The sequence below is a fragment of the Amyelois transitella genome, chromosome 3 (assembly GCF_032362555.1).
Source record: "Amyelois transitella isolate CPQ chromosome 3, ilAmyTran1.1, whole genome shotgun sequence".
Taxonomy (NCBI): Eukaryota; Metazoa; Arthropoda; class Insecta; order Lepidoptera; family Pyralidae; genus Amyelois; species Amyelois transitella.
This window is the reverse complement of record NC_083506.1, coordinates 13,467,083-13,481,939: the sequence shown is the minus strand read 5'-3', so window position 1 is coordinate 13,481,939 and position 14,857 is coordinate 13,467,083. Positions and strand designations below refer to the sequence as shown.

The window sequence follows — 14,857 nt, the reverse complement described above, 5'->3', positions numbered from 1 at the left end:
GTTGAGTGTATCCATTCCAGTAATTCCACTTGTCCCAGTCTGGATAATTCAGCGAAGGAAGTATGCAGAGATTGTTGCAAGTGGAAAGAGGTAGTCTCTGCCTACCCCTCCGGGAAAGAGGCGTGGTTTTATGTATGTATGTTTGTATGTATGTCCCAGTCTGGCTGCGGCGTGGTATCGACAAAGACCGCAGGCTGCTGGTGACAGACAGGCGGTCAGGATTAATTGTCTGGACTAAGATTATATGGAACAAGTAGAATCAGTCTGTGTAAATTTAGTTTATGTATTTCTAAAATGTCCATTTTCGAAATACGTAAACTTAATTAATTCCATTTTTTTTTGTTTCTTTATTTCACTACGATATTATGCCGTGCGGTTCCCGGCACCAATACAAAAAAGAATAGGACCACTCCATCTCTTTCCCATGGATGTCGTAAAAGGCGACTAAGGGATAGGCTTACAAACTTGGGATACTTTTTTAGGCGTTGGATTAGCAACCTGTCACTATTTGAATCTCAATTCTATCATTAAGCCGAATAGCTAAACGTGGCCATTCAGTCTTTTCAAGACTGTTGGCTCTGTCTACCCCGCAAGGGATGTAGACGCGACCATATGTACGATATTGACTTTATTGCAATGTTAAGTTTATCATCACTGAATCAAATAGAAACGTTTTCGCGATAATTTTTTTTAAAGAATACAATGTAATTTCAATACAGGTAACTTAACCATTAGGTATTTTGAGAGCACGTATAAAAATGAGTTTCTAGGTGATTTTGCCGAAGAATCTTAAACTCTTTCCTTCAAAATTCAGGTGGGACTCAGAATTCCGGGTGCCGACGCCATTATCCCATGTATTCCAGGAATTTGTCGGAGATAAGAATTCACTTACGAAGACTAAAGTGGCTTTGTTTTCTTAAAGTAATTTTTCACGCGAGCAATGCTTTAAAATAAGAAACGTTTGAGACTTTGTTAGCGATGTTTATTTTTATTTATGAAGTAAGATATTTTTAAGGGTTTCAAAATTACAGAAATTCAAAAGTTTGTAAATACAAATATACCATATTTTTCTGTGAATAAAGTAACAGTTAACAAAATAATAATACTATTGGCCACTGTTATTCTTTAAAATACCAACATAATACTCGTACGAGTATTTTTGACGTAGGTAGTAGTACTACCATACGTCAAAATTTTTGGGACTTCATCAAGAATGTCTCCAAAATTGGAGTACCCTTAATCTTCGAAAATGTACAAAAATACATAGAGTAGGTAGGAAAAGGAAGCTGGATACATTTGTAGCAAGTACAAATCCATAGTCTGCCTACCCATGTGTACATTTATGTATTCTACATAATATAACATTTCGTAAAAACTACATATATACATACATACAGTCACGTCTATATCCCTTGCGGGGTAAACAGAGCCAGCAGTCTTAATAAAACTGATTACTTTTTCTTTTATTCTTTCCAATCTTCATACCAACAACTGCCTGTATACAACTTTTTGTCCCAAGTTTAATAATACACAAGATGAGGTCCCGTAATACCCGTACCTGTCGCGTGACGTACGTGCCTGCCGTGATGAATTTCAATCTTCGTTACGTGTGACCAGACTAACAAACACTCAGGAAATAAAAATCCTGCCCCTTTTCCTGGAGATCACAAAGGGTCGAAGGGAAATAGTTTTATTGTTTCTTTTGCTAAGTTCATTTTTGTATTCTGTAGCGTTGTTCCTGTATATTTGTCTCGTGACCTAAGTTTTTATTGATGTGGAGGATGAGGGATGCTTGTTAAGTCTAATAGTTGGCGGGTAATATTCTCAGCTATAGAGCAAGCCTAGATGAAAGTACCTTGTTCGAATCGGGGACATCCTGATGAAAGTTGGTGGTAATATTTTCAGCGATAGTGAAGGCTCAGACGAATGTACCTGGATCAAATCTAAGACGTCCTAATTCAAGTTCAGGCTAAAAGTAGACTAAACTGATGAATTTGCATGTGAAGATTTTAAATGTGGATGGAATTTTGAATGGAACTACCCTCAAATGTCAAAGGCAGGAAAGACATACAGCCAAAAATAGTAAAAAAGTAACTTGTTGTGCAAGACACTTCCCACGTGGGGACTGTAAGAACAAATATGATCAATGTTCAGAGCGGAAACAAGATGAAAAGATGGTATCCAGATTACATACTTAAAAAAAAAAATTAGACAGTTCATTTTAATTGACAATTTTTGCATCGTTCGTTTTAAATTTTTTAAGTCTATTCTCAAACACGTCCGAGATCGTTGAACGCGGCAAAACGAAAAAGTCACATCACGCCGTTCGTTTTGAAACACGGGTCCATCCAATTAATTTTAACTCACATTTAACGCGTGGAATATTCGAAAAATGAGATTCCATGAATTAATTGCAGAATCACGTACGTAAGCTGTTAGTCTACTTCAATGAAAATACAACTTTTCAGTGTTACAAACAAAAATATTTGAAAAGTATAGTTAAAAATAAATTGGTAATTCTTATCATTTCACTAAAATTTTCAGCTATCGATTTCTTAGCATCTTAACATATTGATAGGATGTGAATTACAAATAGAAATATGACAAATTGGTTCTATCAAAATTTTATTACGGACGCCACCCAAATGGTAAGGCTATAAAAATTAAAACATCAATACCTTCATAGTTCATAATCAATATAGGTTCCTCAAATGATCCGTATTTCTATGAACCGATGGTCACAGATGTAAAAGATCAAACAATCAGTCAGTTAACTTGCTCCCTTTGAAGCTGCGGAGCCAGCGATTTCAGTTGTCCGAGCAACGAGCAAAGCGCACTTCTAACACGGCCCTCGTCCCATCTCGTATAAGAGAAAATTGCTAATACTATCCCAATCGAAAACTAACTCAACACTTTTAAAAATAAGACCCAAAATGGAAGTTTCAAGAGAATCGATGGAATCTCTTGACCTACCGTATTGACATTTCCGAAGACGTAAGCCGGGATCAATCTCGAACGGGAATGCAAATACCATTCTTTATGGTGGAGGTTAAACCCCCGAGATTGAGGTCCGTGTCAATAACCTTTGTGCCGCGGAAAAGGACGCTAATGGAAGGAATTCTCACGGACTCATCTATTCGGTTTTGGAGAAATCCGCCGTTTTTGATGTGTGCCAGATTGACGAGATCCGACGAAATAAGATTAGATAGAAATGAAATCGGAATTCAGGTTGACAATATTCGTATATTGAATTCGAGATTACATTGTCAATAGCTGTGACGAATATCTTATTTGAAACATCTTCGGTGTTGGTTGGTTTTTTATATAGTTTAATGATAATGTTTAAGAATGGGTTAAAAAGATTAAGACACATTTTATGTAAAAGTCCACAAATTTATTTTCGCGATGAAAGAAAATACTCACTTTCTGTACAAAATAGGAAACGAGTAGCATGCTGTAATATAACTACTAATTTGTAAAAACAAAATACTGTTTGGTGGACATAAATAGTTATAAAAATAAAAAAAAACCATTTGATTATACTTGAAAATTTATCAAAAGCCGAACAATATCGCCCATTATCAGTCCATTCACCCTAATCACATCGAGCAAGGACTATTTACAAAGCGTTCAGCGCGCTTGTATCACGACTCGCCACTCGACTTATCTGGAGCGTTACCAGATCCTTCCAGAACATTCTCGAGCACTCTCGCGCGCAATCGCCTTCGAACAATGGGCACAAAGACCGCTACACGCCTTTTTGTTAGGTACCGTCCGGAAAAAAAGTGTTTTGAAGGATGGCGTATTTTGCAGTGTAATTTTTTATTTGAAAAATGGTTTTTTTATTCTAATGACTTTAATGGAATCTTTTATCGTGCTTTATTTTCGTATGTTTTATTAAAATTTTACCCAGTAGGTATATGTCTTTTGAGGTCACATTCACGGTCATAATTACTTATTATCATCAGACCAGAAATTTTAAAAATTTTAAAAAAATAAAAATATTGTTGCAAAGATTATTTCACAACAGTAACAAAATGAAAGCTTGGTTCTACACTAGTGTGAGCTGCCGCTATCTATTTCGTTCTACATCTATGCACTAACATGACTAAAACCCGCTTTCCTTTATTACACACTAAGTTGTCAGTTAATTGCGCAATTTTTCAAGTTGCTAACTACGACCGCGCCGGGTAATAGCCCTACAGTTTTACAAAAGGCCCTATTGTTGGCGAGCTAAAAGTGCGCAAATTGCAAACTTGGCTGGGTGAGAGGGTTTTGTCAGGGGCAGACAGTGGCGAAACAGCTTGTTTTTATTATGCTACCTTGGTTATTTTGAGCGCTCTGTCGTTTAGATGAACTATTTTCCACCGTTATATGTACATACTTTTTCGCAATTGTAGCGGTATAACTTACGTTGTTAATTGTATCATTGTGTCATTTACCTGAACGTGGCCTTCGAGTTTTTTGAGTTTATCTACCCCGTGTTATGTCAAAATGTATAAAATATTAAGTGTACGTACCTACGCACTTCAATTCATTTTTAGTTTGTGAATCTAGGTTGAGAACTTTATATTAGGTACATTTTTATCACCAGATTGGATAAGCTAGTTTTTTAGGTCATTTACCAGACTTCTATCACTTGTAGTATACGTTGTTTTTAGCTTTTCAGTGGATTTTCAGCTTAACGTGGCCTTCTTAGCTTTTTGAGGCTGTTGGTCTATCTACCCTGAAGTGATAAAGACGTGATAGTGCATCTTCTTCTTCCTCCTGGCATCAATCCTGATAAAATTCTTCCTACTCTGAAGTGTACATTTAAACCATAATCTTTGATAATACAGGTATTTAGAAGAAGCCACTCCCGTCTGACCTTCGCAACCAAAGCAGGGGAACCTTACACATATTGCATCATTAAAGAAGCTGCACTACTTGTGTTAAATTACCAGGAACCGTGGGAACCACACGACACAATGAACGGATGAACCTTAAGAAGACGATGATCCCCAGAACCGTAGAATATTCGCGCTGAAATTCCGTCTTTCCCGCTGGTTATACCAGATAATCTTTCGTACGTTTCGGATTCCGCAACAAGTGTCCAATATCTCATCCGGGAGAGGCTTGCGTTTTATTGTATCACACTTTCTATCTCTGTTGGATGCGAATGAGATTATGTTATAGAACGATTTCAGACAGATTTAATCCCTAATGGTATAGTTGATGGAGCGAACAGACATGTCAGTGTTTGTTTTGTTAAAATTATTTTTTTCTTTTTTACGAAATCATCCTTTTCTTTATCAGCATCACCTGATAAGTTTTTTCGTTTAATCTTGTTTCACCGGGCATAAGTCCCGGTTACATGATTACCTACTCTATGAGTATCTAAAGTAGAGCCCGGGGCGCGCCATTAGTCATGGTCCTAGAATTGCAACGTCAGTTTTTAACAGGAATCGACTATATAGACAGTTTAGTCGTTTGATCTATCCCAATATGTACCCACTATTGCTATTACGAAGTTTTTTTTCTTAATATTTAATGAAATAGATAAGTTACTTTTTTGTCATGAACTTATAATGAAGTAGACGTTTAATTAGACTGGATTTGCGAAATTATTTGAAACAATAGGTATTAATTTTGAAGTATAGAATCAGCATGTATTCCATTACAATAAGGTACGCAGTGTGAGATATTTTGAGCCAGTGAAATATTTTTTTTTTTTTTTTTTTTGGACAAATTACACTGATTGAGTTAGCCTCGAAGTAAGTTCGAGACTTGTGTTACGAGATACTAACTCAACGATACTATATTTTATAATAAATACTTATATAGATAAACATCCAAGACCCAGGCCAATCGGAGAAAGTTCGTTTCTCATCATGCCCTGGCCGGGATTCGAACCTGGGACCCCTGGTGTCACAGACAAGCGCGCTACCGCTGCGCCACAGAGGCCGTCAAATTAGTTACTTATATGGAAAATTACAGGGTATTGATATCAGGTGATGTTTATTAGCCGAACAATTCAGAGGTTATTTGTGAATCAAAATCGATACTAAAAATTCGCTAAAAAAGTTGTCTAAGGCAGATTGCACGAATTCTAAAGAAATAACTTTGTTTTTTTGTAAATATGGATAGATAAAGACTTATTTCGACTAAAATAAAATTAAAAATTGACTCGTTTTTAAATCGGGTATTTACATACATATAATAACTTAATTATGAAGACTTTCTCTCAAAACTGGCAGAATATTTTGAAGACTAAATAAGTATTAAAAGTAAACATTTAGTCGGTTATATTTTTAACCTGGTAGGCAGGGGCGGCTAATTACAGGGAAAGCGGCGTGCTCGCCAGCTGTGGGTTATAGCCCGTTTTACATACAAGTGTGCGTTTGTTCATGCCTGAAAACTGAATAAACTCAAAGAATAGTCTTCCAAACAATGACATATAGCTTCACATACTTAAGGTTTTGTTAATATCAAGGCCTTGCAGTTATCTCAACTAAAATTATAAATAGGTAAGAAGTTTATTTGTCTGTTTGTTGCCTCTTCACGTATTTTCTTCTGAACCTGTCTTATGGAAATTTTGCGTATTTATTACTAAGAGTCTAAGAGATAGGGTATTTTCCATCCCGGTAGAAACTAAAGTTCTTGTGGAATTTGTAAAAAACAATTTTTTATTTTAAAATTTTGTAGTTAGTAGCTCTAAAGCACTAAATTCGCGCGGGCGAAGCTACGGTAAAAGTTAGTAAATAATATAACAGATTTTTTTAATCAAAGATAACAATACTATATGACTAATCCCTTCTTTTTTACGCAGGAGCGGTGGTAATTTTTTTTTGATCTGATGAGATTTTGCGAATCCGTTGTTTTTGTCCGTTTTGTACGTAAGTGTATCATATTTTTTTTTTAGTTTCATTAGGCAAAATAATTTTATACTTGGACTAAAGAAATATCTCAATTTTAGTCTCAAGGGTTTTTATAATTTAACAAACGAATCAATCATAAACAATATCTGAATCGAATATTACTTCCTTCAGAAATCTTCACGGCGCCGCCAGAAACACGTTTTTAATTTGAGCCACAAATATTCGAGGAAATGTAATCATTTCGCGGTCGTATCAGAGTATTGGCCCAGAATTAATATAACTTTGTATCGGCGAAACTGGACTGCTTTATGTACATTAAGGACTTTCTTTCATTGATGTCAGCATAAGTTGAATCGTGCGATTAGTATGATTTGAAAATTGAAATATAACCTTTATTTAAAATGCTCCAACAAACGTATATTGGCTGATCTAGATATCTTTTTTTATCTGTCTGTCTGTCTGTATGTTCAGGCATCACCTGAAAACTAACGGTTTGATTTCGATGAAACTTGATATGATTATACCTAATTATCCTGGGCATAAAATGGGATACTTTTTATCATGGAAAAATACGTAGAAAAAAAATAAATCTTAATTTTCCATTTTTTTCCATAGACGTTGTTCTGTAGAACCGCGAACACACGTTGCGTTAGCCGCAGTGGATTCAGCGCCGTAATAGTATGTCATTGTCAAATTTACTCAAACTGGAGAAATAAACCATCCACGCGAAGACCGACATCCGCGCGGACGGAGTCGCGGGCGGAAGCTATTTGTAGTATAAAGTACGTTGAATAACTTAATTATTACTGAAAGCATATATAATCTTGTAAGTTATGAGTTATTCTATATGAGTCTTCATTTAGATAAGGTTTCATAGACTAACTGAAGTCACATGGTAGTCGCTTAGTGGTTATCAGCAAGCATTTCTACTGCAAGATCCTGGTTATACATACTACGTACGTAAAATTACACCTCTTTTCCAGAGAAGTAGGCAGAGATTACATTTTTCCACTTGCCAAGATCGCTGCATAATTCGTTTGCTTAATCCACATTCATGCGGTGTGGTTCCCGGCACCAATACAAAAAATCTCCTTCCCATGGATGTCGTAAAAGGCGACTAAGGGATAGGCTTACAAACTTGGGATTATTTTTTAAGCGATGGGCTAGCAACCTGTCACTATTTGAATCTCAATTCTATCATTAAGCCAAATAGCTGAACGTGGCCATTCAGTCTTTTCAAGACTATTGGCTTTGTCTACCCCGCAAGGGATATAGACGTGACCATATGTATGTACCTATGTAATCCACATTCCTAACGTTAAAATAAATTGTTGTAACAAGAAATCCTGGTTACTGGTATAATCATAGTACCTACTACTCGAACTAACTTTTACGACTTCAGTTATGGTCTTCCTCCTGGCTTTAGTCCCGGTTGCATCCTCACCTTTCTGGAGAGGAGCCCGGGGTATGCCTTAGACCATGGATCCTGAATTAGGTGAGTCAGGTTTTTACACGAAGCGACTCCCGTCTGACCTCCGCAACCTTTGCAGGTAAACTTAATCCGTATTGGATCCATGGTTACACATCCAGTAACCTGGATGTGCATGTTTCCTCACGATGTTTTCCCTCACCGTAAGAGCATCGGTTAGTATTCAAACTAATGTTAATAACTTTGAAAATAAGTTATGTAAAAAGTACATAAGTTATGTTAAAAGGGCCTTAATATTGAACATCGATGAAAATAATTTGTATTAACTAGCAGCGCGTTTGATAAAATCAAAATTGTTATTTGGGATTAATCAAAAGTTTGTGCTTATAAAACCTACTCGTATTTCTGTATTTCATTTCTGTGATAAGTCGGTGGATTTTTGACTGAATAAGTTGCAGATTTTATTCTGTAACATGAGTTTTGTTTTATGTTATACATACATACATATAGTCACGCCTATATCCCTTGCGGGCTAGACAGAGCCAACACTGACTGTTTTATGTTATGTAACATACATACATACATAACATCACGCCTCTTTCCCGGAGGGGTAGGCAGAGACTACCTCTTTCCACTTGCCACGATCTCTGCATATTTCCTTCGCTTCATCCACATTCATAACTCTCTTCATGCAAGCTCGGCGGTTTCGGGTACTTTTGACCTGACCGTTTACCAGGACGTCTTTAATTTGATCAAGATACGTTCGTCTAGGTCTTCCCACCCCGACCTTTCCCTCCACACTCTCCTTGTATATCTGCTTAGTCAACCTGTTTTCAAAACATTAACATCTAAATTAACTATTAACATTAACATTATCTAACTTATGTAACAACTAAATCATAAAGAGATTATCAAGCCCCTACCTCGTCCACTCTTTTGGTGGTATATGGCCAAGAAAACACACGATTGATCTTATAAAGGTTCCGTTTTTTTGGATCATTATAAATACAAATGCGTAAAAATTACAATAACTTACCTCTCTGGAGAAGAGCCGGTTGTGCCTCTTACCATGATTGGGATTTGACCATGATTAGATTAGAATTGGGGAGATTAGGCAAGTCAGGTTTTTCACGCGAAGCGACTCACGTCTGACCTCCGTAAAATGAACACAAATAAGGCTAAGTATACGTCAAAGAATCGAATTCGGGTACCCCTATTACGAGTTGGTCAACAATTAGATAACTTTTTATCGAAAGCTCTGAGCTTAAAGCTGGCTGTACCCAGGGGATTCCAACAGCAAAAAGTTTCATCTACGCGCTAACGCCAGCGTAGTGATGTGCGGCGCGTTGAAATAATAAAAATAACGTCCATATCTCTTGCGGGGTAGACAGAGCCAACAGTCCCGAAAAAAACTGAATGGCCACGTTCATCTGCTCGGCTTAATGATGGAATTGAGATCCAAATAGTGACAGGTTGCTAGCCCATTTATCATTAGTAATTTATTATTAGTTGCCTTTTACGACATCAATGGGAAAGACAAAGAGTGGTCCTATTCTTTAGTGTCGGGAACCACAGGGCACGATATAAAATCCAAGTTTATTAATTTAAGAATGCATTTTTACTGTTCACAAAAGTTGTTAAAATGTTCATACATTTATGACGTTGATTGGATGCAGGGTATAACTTTAAAATCCAGCGCCCGTTGTTCCGTTCAAAATATCCTTTGTAACGCGAGCCAAAAACATTGTTCGTGTACAAAAATGCAGACAATTTAGTTGGTGTTTCGCATATGCATGCCTCACAATGCCTCGCGGACATGCCTCGGAGGCATGAAATATGGGAGGCATGTGTCTACGTCTACAAGTATAAAAAAAATTGTTGCTGAGTTATATGATAGATTTTCTATGAATATTTTCTGCCGTAATTAAAAATAGGTTCAAACACAAGTTCATAAACTTTAAAGAGGTGTTATTGTATTTTCTGGTTTCTTTATTTATCAAGTCATCCAACTAAACGTAGTCTTCATGATTTTTGCCATCGGTTCTGTCTATCCCATTAGGGATAAGGACGTGATATGTGAAATAAACATACATACATATAATCACGTCTATATTCGAATATATACGAATATTAAACTTGAATGCTTCTTGTAGGCGATGGCCTAGCAACCTGTCACTATTTGAATCTCAATTCTATCATTAAGCCAAATAGCTGAACGTGGTCATTTTTTTAAATTTATTTTATTGAGATCTACGAGTATGCAGTCTTGAAAATATCAATATTCTTTCTGATTTGCCAACAAAAGGGCTTCCTAATTATAAGGTAAAATTTAAGGGCAGTTATTGCTTCATTTGTTTTCGTTTCTCTTCCCGCTAAAATTTTTAACGTCCATCGATGCTAATGTTAACAAACTATAAACTACTTAGGATTTTCTTTTCTGGAAATGTTCTAGCCTTATGTTATACCCTTTTTCTAATTTTAAATTACGATCTTACAATATTATTAATCCGGCAAATGACAAAAAAGCCATAAAAAACCCACAACAATAATTTGGGAAACAGTAGAGTTAATAACGCGACAGAGGTGACGGTCCCTGGGCGCGACGGTGGCGCCGCTCTGAATAATAAACGCGGCGAAGCGTGATTTCCCCCGCCGACGATGCCGCGGGCTGCCGGCTGGCCAGATGGTAATGATGAGGCTAGACCAAAAACTTTGATACCGAAATAAAAATTAAATATAACGATGTGTTTTGCTTATCAAATTTTAACTAAGTCTTTTATTTTGTCTCTGTGGCTTATTATGGAGAAAGATGGTGATGGAAATGAGGATTTAAAAAAAATTGTTATAAAGACTAAAATAAAAGAGTATGTATGTATGGATGTTTGTTACTCTTTCACGCAAATACTATTGAACCGATTTAATAAATATGCTACTTTTTATGTTGATAAGTAATATTGTTATGTTATGATGGGGTTTCCACGCGCGTAATTTTTCAGCAGCAAAATCAAGCCGTGGTTATTATTCAACGCAGTCCTTTCTGCCGACACGCTGTGACTTATTATTTATTGTAGTATCCGAATAAGTTTGTTTCTATAAAAAAAATATTTATTTAAATTTTATTGAATTTATGAATTGTAGGCTTAATTCATCACTGATATTGACAACAAGAAAACTTCTGAATCGTGGTCGAGCGGTTATTAAGGCGTAAAAAGCGGGATCCGCAGGTTCTAATCCTACTTAACTCTATTTTTGTTGTATTTGTAAAGTTTTTCCAATGAAGGCAAATATCACAAGATCATAGTTACGAATTCAATTCGCGCATATTGAGGTTACATTTTAAAACTGAATTTGTAACCATGATTCAAGATGAGTATTTATCGTGCGTTCCTTTTACACTGACTTGCCCAGTCCATGGATAATATCCAGTAGTATGTTAGGCAGGAGTAAAAACCAGATTTACCCACTAAAAGTACAATTCTGAACATTTTTTTTTTAATTTTGTTCCAGTAATGGACATCCCCTGGGAGGTGCATGTGCAGCCGAGTCACGGCGTCGCGGGCGCAGCGGCGTTGCTCACTTGCTCTGTGCCGGCTTTGGTACAAAACCACATTTCTGTCACGAGGTGGTTAAAAGATGGTGCCGTGTTGGCTCCGATGGCTGCCGAAGCTGGTAAGCAGATTGTTTCTCATTATACATTCCATGCTGCAGTGTAGTTTGTTCCGCCGCTTCTTCTACACATGCGCTTTGGAAGCGGTAGTAGTTATAATTAGATTTAAGTGATGTGACGTCAATAAGTGATAACTTGTATCCAATTTTGAAAAAAAAAAATATTTTCTGTTCTATACAAGAAACACGCCTTAGCACCAAGTCCTAATATTTCCGACTGCTGTACCTAATACCTAATGCAGGGATGTAGATACTAGTCCTGTATTTGCATAAAGTACGCCATGCACAATGACGAGTTTTGACCATTTCATATGTTTTGTGTGTGTTGTGTTTTGTGTCCGTTACATGTGTGAATTATATATATTTTTTAAACCTCAACGTCACGAATTGGCGAAGGTGCCCAAATGAAATTACTATAACTTTTGAGTTAGTTATTTTTTGTTTGCTCAATGTTTCAAAATAACGAGTTATATCTGTAATTTTAAAAGTAAATACTTAACCGCAAACAAGAGTCTAGGTATGCGTGGTATGAGGATCAAAAGTAACGTTTAACATCCAACACAATAATATTTAAATTAACAAAGAATTTCTATATAAATTTCACGAATATCAGCATAACGACCAATTACCAGAACAAATGAGCGAATAAACTTGAGAATTGAAAAACTCGGCCTTACCGAATTCCGCGTAATTACTCATTGCTCGAGTTGAAAAAAGGCGAAGATTGCGAAAAGGAAAATCTTAATTTTTTCCGTTTTATCGGCGGAATTAACGCTCGCAAAGTGTTCTGTCTCTGACAGCTATGAGTGGAGAAATTTTAATGTTGTTTTGACAATATTTTTAAGACACAGGGTGCCACATCGAAAGGTATCTTATATGTATATTAAATTCTCGCGTCACAATGTTTGTTCCCGTACTACTCCAAAACGGCTTGATAAGGGTTGTCCACCATTAACATTTTTTTTAACTAGATATTACAAAAGACCTCTGTCTACCCCGCAAGGGATATAGACGTGACTGTATGTATGTATGTATGTATATTACAAAAAAAAATTTATATGGCACAACAACGTTTGCCGGGGCAGCCAGTTTATATATAATATATTGCACATTATACCTTTCGATGTATCACTTTCATTCTTCTACTACTACTTCCATTTAGTTTATGTATTCAATGTGGTATGCTTTTCTTAGTAGCTCACTATACTTAGAAACTTGCTACTTTAAAAAAAATAAATTTTCATAATATTTCAATTCATTCTTGACAACATACGTGGCGCTATGTTCACCATTCCATCACGCGGCGATTATTTGCTAGTGCGGGCAAATATTTGCATTTTATACACGCGGATATTTGCTTTTCTGGGTATGATTCATTCAGTTGTAATATTATATCAATCGGACCCAAACATGACTTATCAATTAATACATTAATAATTATAATGTTATTCGCGATTCCCAAACTCTTACTTCATTCAAACGACGAGTTAAAGACTATTATCTCTCCAAATAGACTTATATTATATTATATTTATATATTGATATGTTTATGTAGTTTATTACTGTCATTTATTTAATTGTTCCTTGTTTAATTATGTAAGTATTAGCATGTATGTTTAGTTAAATATGTTAAACGTTATTTATGCACACGCCATACCGCTCCAAAATTAATCTCTCCTCTCATGGGTCTACTGGAAGAAAATACTTATACTAAATGTCTTTGCTTTAATTACAAACTACAATTAAATTATAATTTAACATTCTACAATTAAAATATGAATTTACGAAACCCTAATAAGACAAAACTGGCTAATATTTACCAGCCTTTCTTCAAAATGAAATTTACAAACCTCAGGGAGAAATTAATTTCGATTTTATAAGTTTCCTTTTGGCGGCGTTCCAGATTTTATATCAAACTAGCGGTGGAGTTGGAACTAAGGTGGCGACGCAATGTGAGTCGAGAATGAAGAATAACTTCGTAAATTTTGAAACCAGTTCTGAAATGTTTATTAAAGTAATGCTCTCCTGTTTTATCGTCAAAACTTACTAATTTAGGCTTACAAACTTGGGATTCTTTTTTAGGCGATGGGCTAGCAACCTGTCACTATTTGAATCTCAATTCTATCATTAAGCCAAATAGCTGAGCGTGGCCTGATTGGCCACTCACAGCACTCACACACTGACAGTATTTTCAAGACTGTTGGCTCTGTCTACCCCACAAGGGATATAGACGTGACCATATGTATGTATGTATGAGTTCTGAAATATTTATATAAGAAATGCTCCCCTGTTTTAATATTAGAACTAACTAATGTATTCAGATTATGGAAGTATCAATCGAATTGAGTACCACCACGGGGTTCGAATTCCTTTCCACCTTTCACGATCCCAGCAGAGACTTTCTTACGGAACATTATAAGAGAAAAATATCACATTTTTATTTACTTTAACGCAGTTTAAAAAAATAATTAATTTTGATTACAATGATTGAGTCTTATTGGAATTATTTTTGTCTCTTAATTCCCACTTAAAAATAGAATTGAAACAATTTCAGGGGAAGGTTATTAAAAGTACAAAAGTCTTTTCACGGACTATCAGTTATCATCAATCTGGCTAGACAGAGACAAAGAGAGTGCGAGGGTGACGCTAGATGGCGCATTTAGAATTCATTGAAAAAGTCGCAGTAGAAAGTTATCTGATCGTAACGCGGGATGAGCCGGGGGGGGGGGGGGGGAGTCTTGAAATAGTAATGAGTGGACTAACAGGGTATTGTTAAGTGATGTCACTGGACACTTCTTTATTTATAACGGTCAGGCTAGAGTAATAATTATAGGGAGGTGGAGTTCAGTGAGTTCAAAATTGTCAGTATCAACATTGATAATAAAGAGAAAATATTTGTATTTTT

General features: G+C 36.1%; 1 protein-coding gene across 1 annotated transcript in view; it reads left to right on the top strand.

Moving 5' to 3' along the window:
• Window positions 1-14,857, top strand: part of LOC106136730 (cell adhesion molecule Dscam2) — a 196,817-nt gene that overhangs the window by 145,873 nt on the left and 36,087 nt on the right. Inside the window, exon 5 of the mRNA XM_060949085.1 lies at window positions 11,794-11,955. Within this exon, the coding sequence (XP_060805068.1) occupies window positions 11,794-11,955 (162 nt within the window). The remainder of the gene's footprint in view (window positions 1-11,793; window positions 11,956-14,857) is intronic.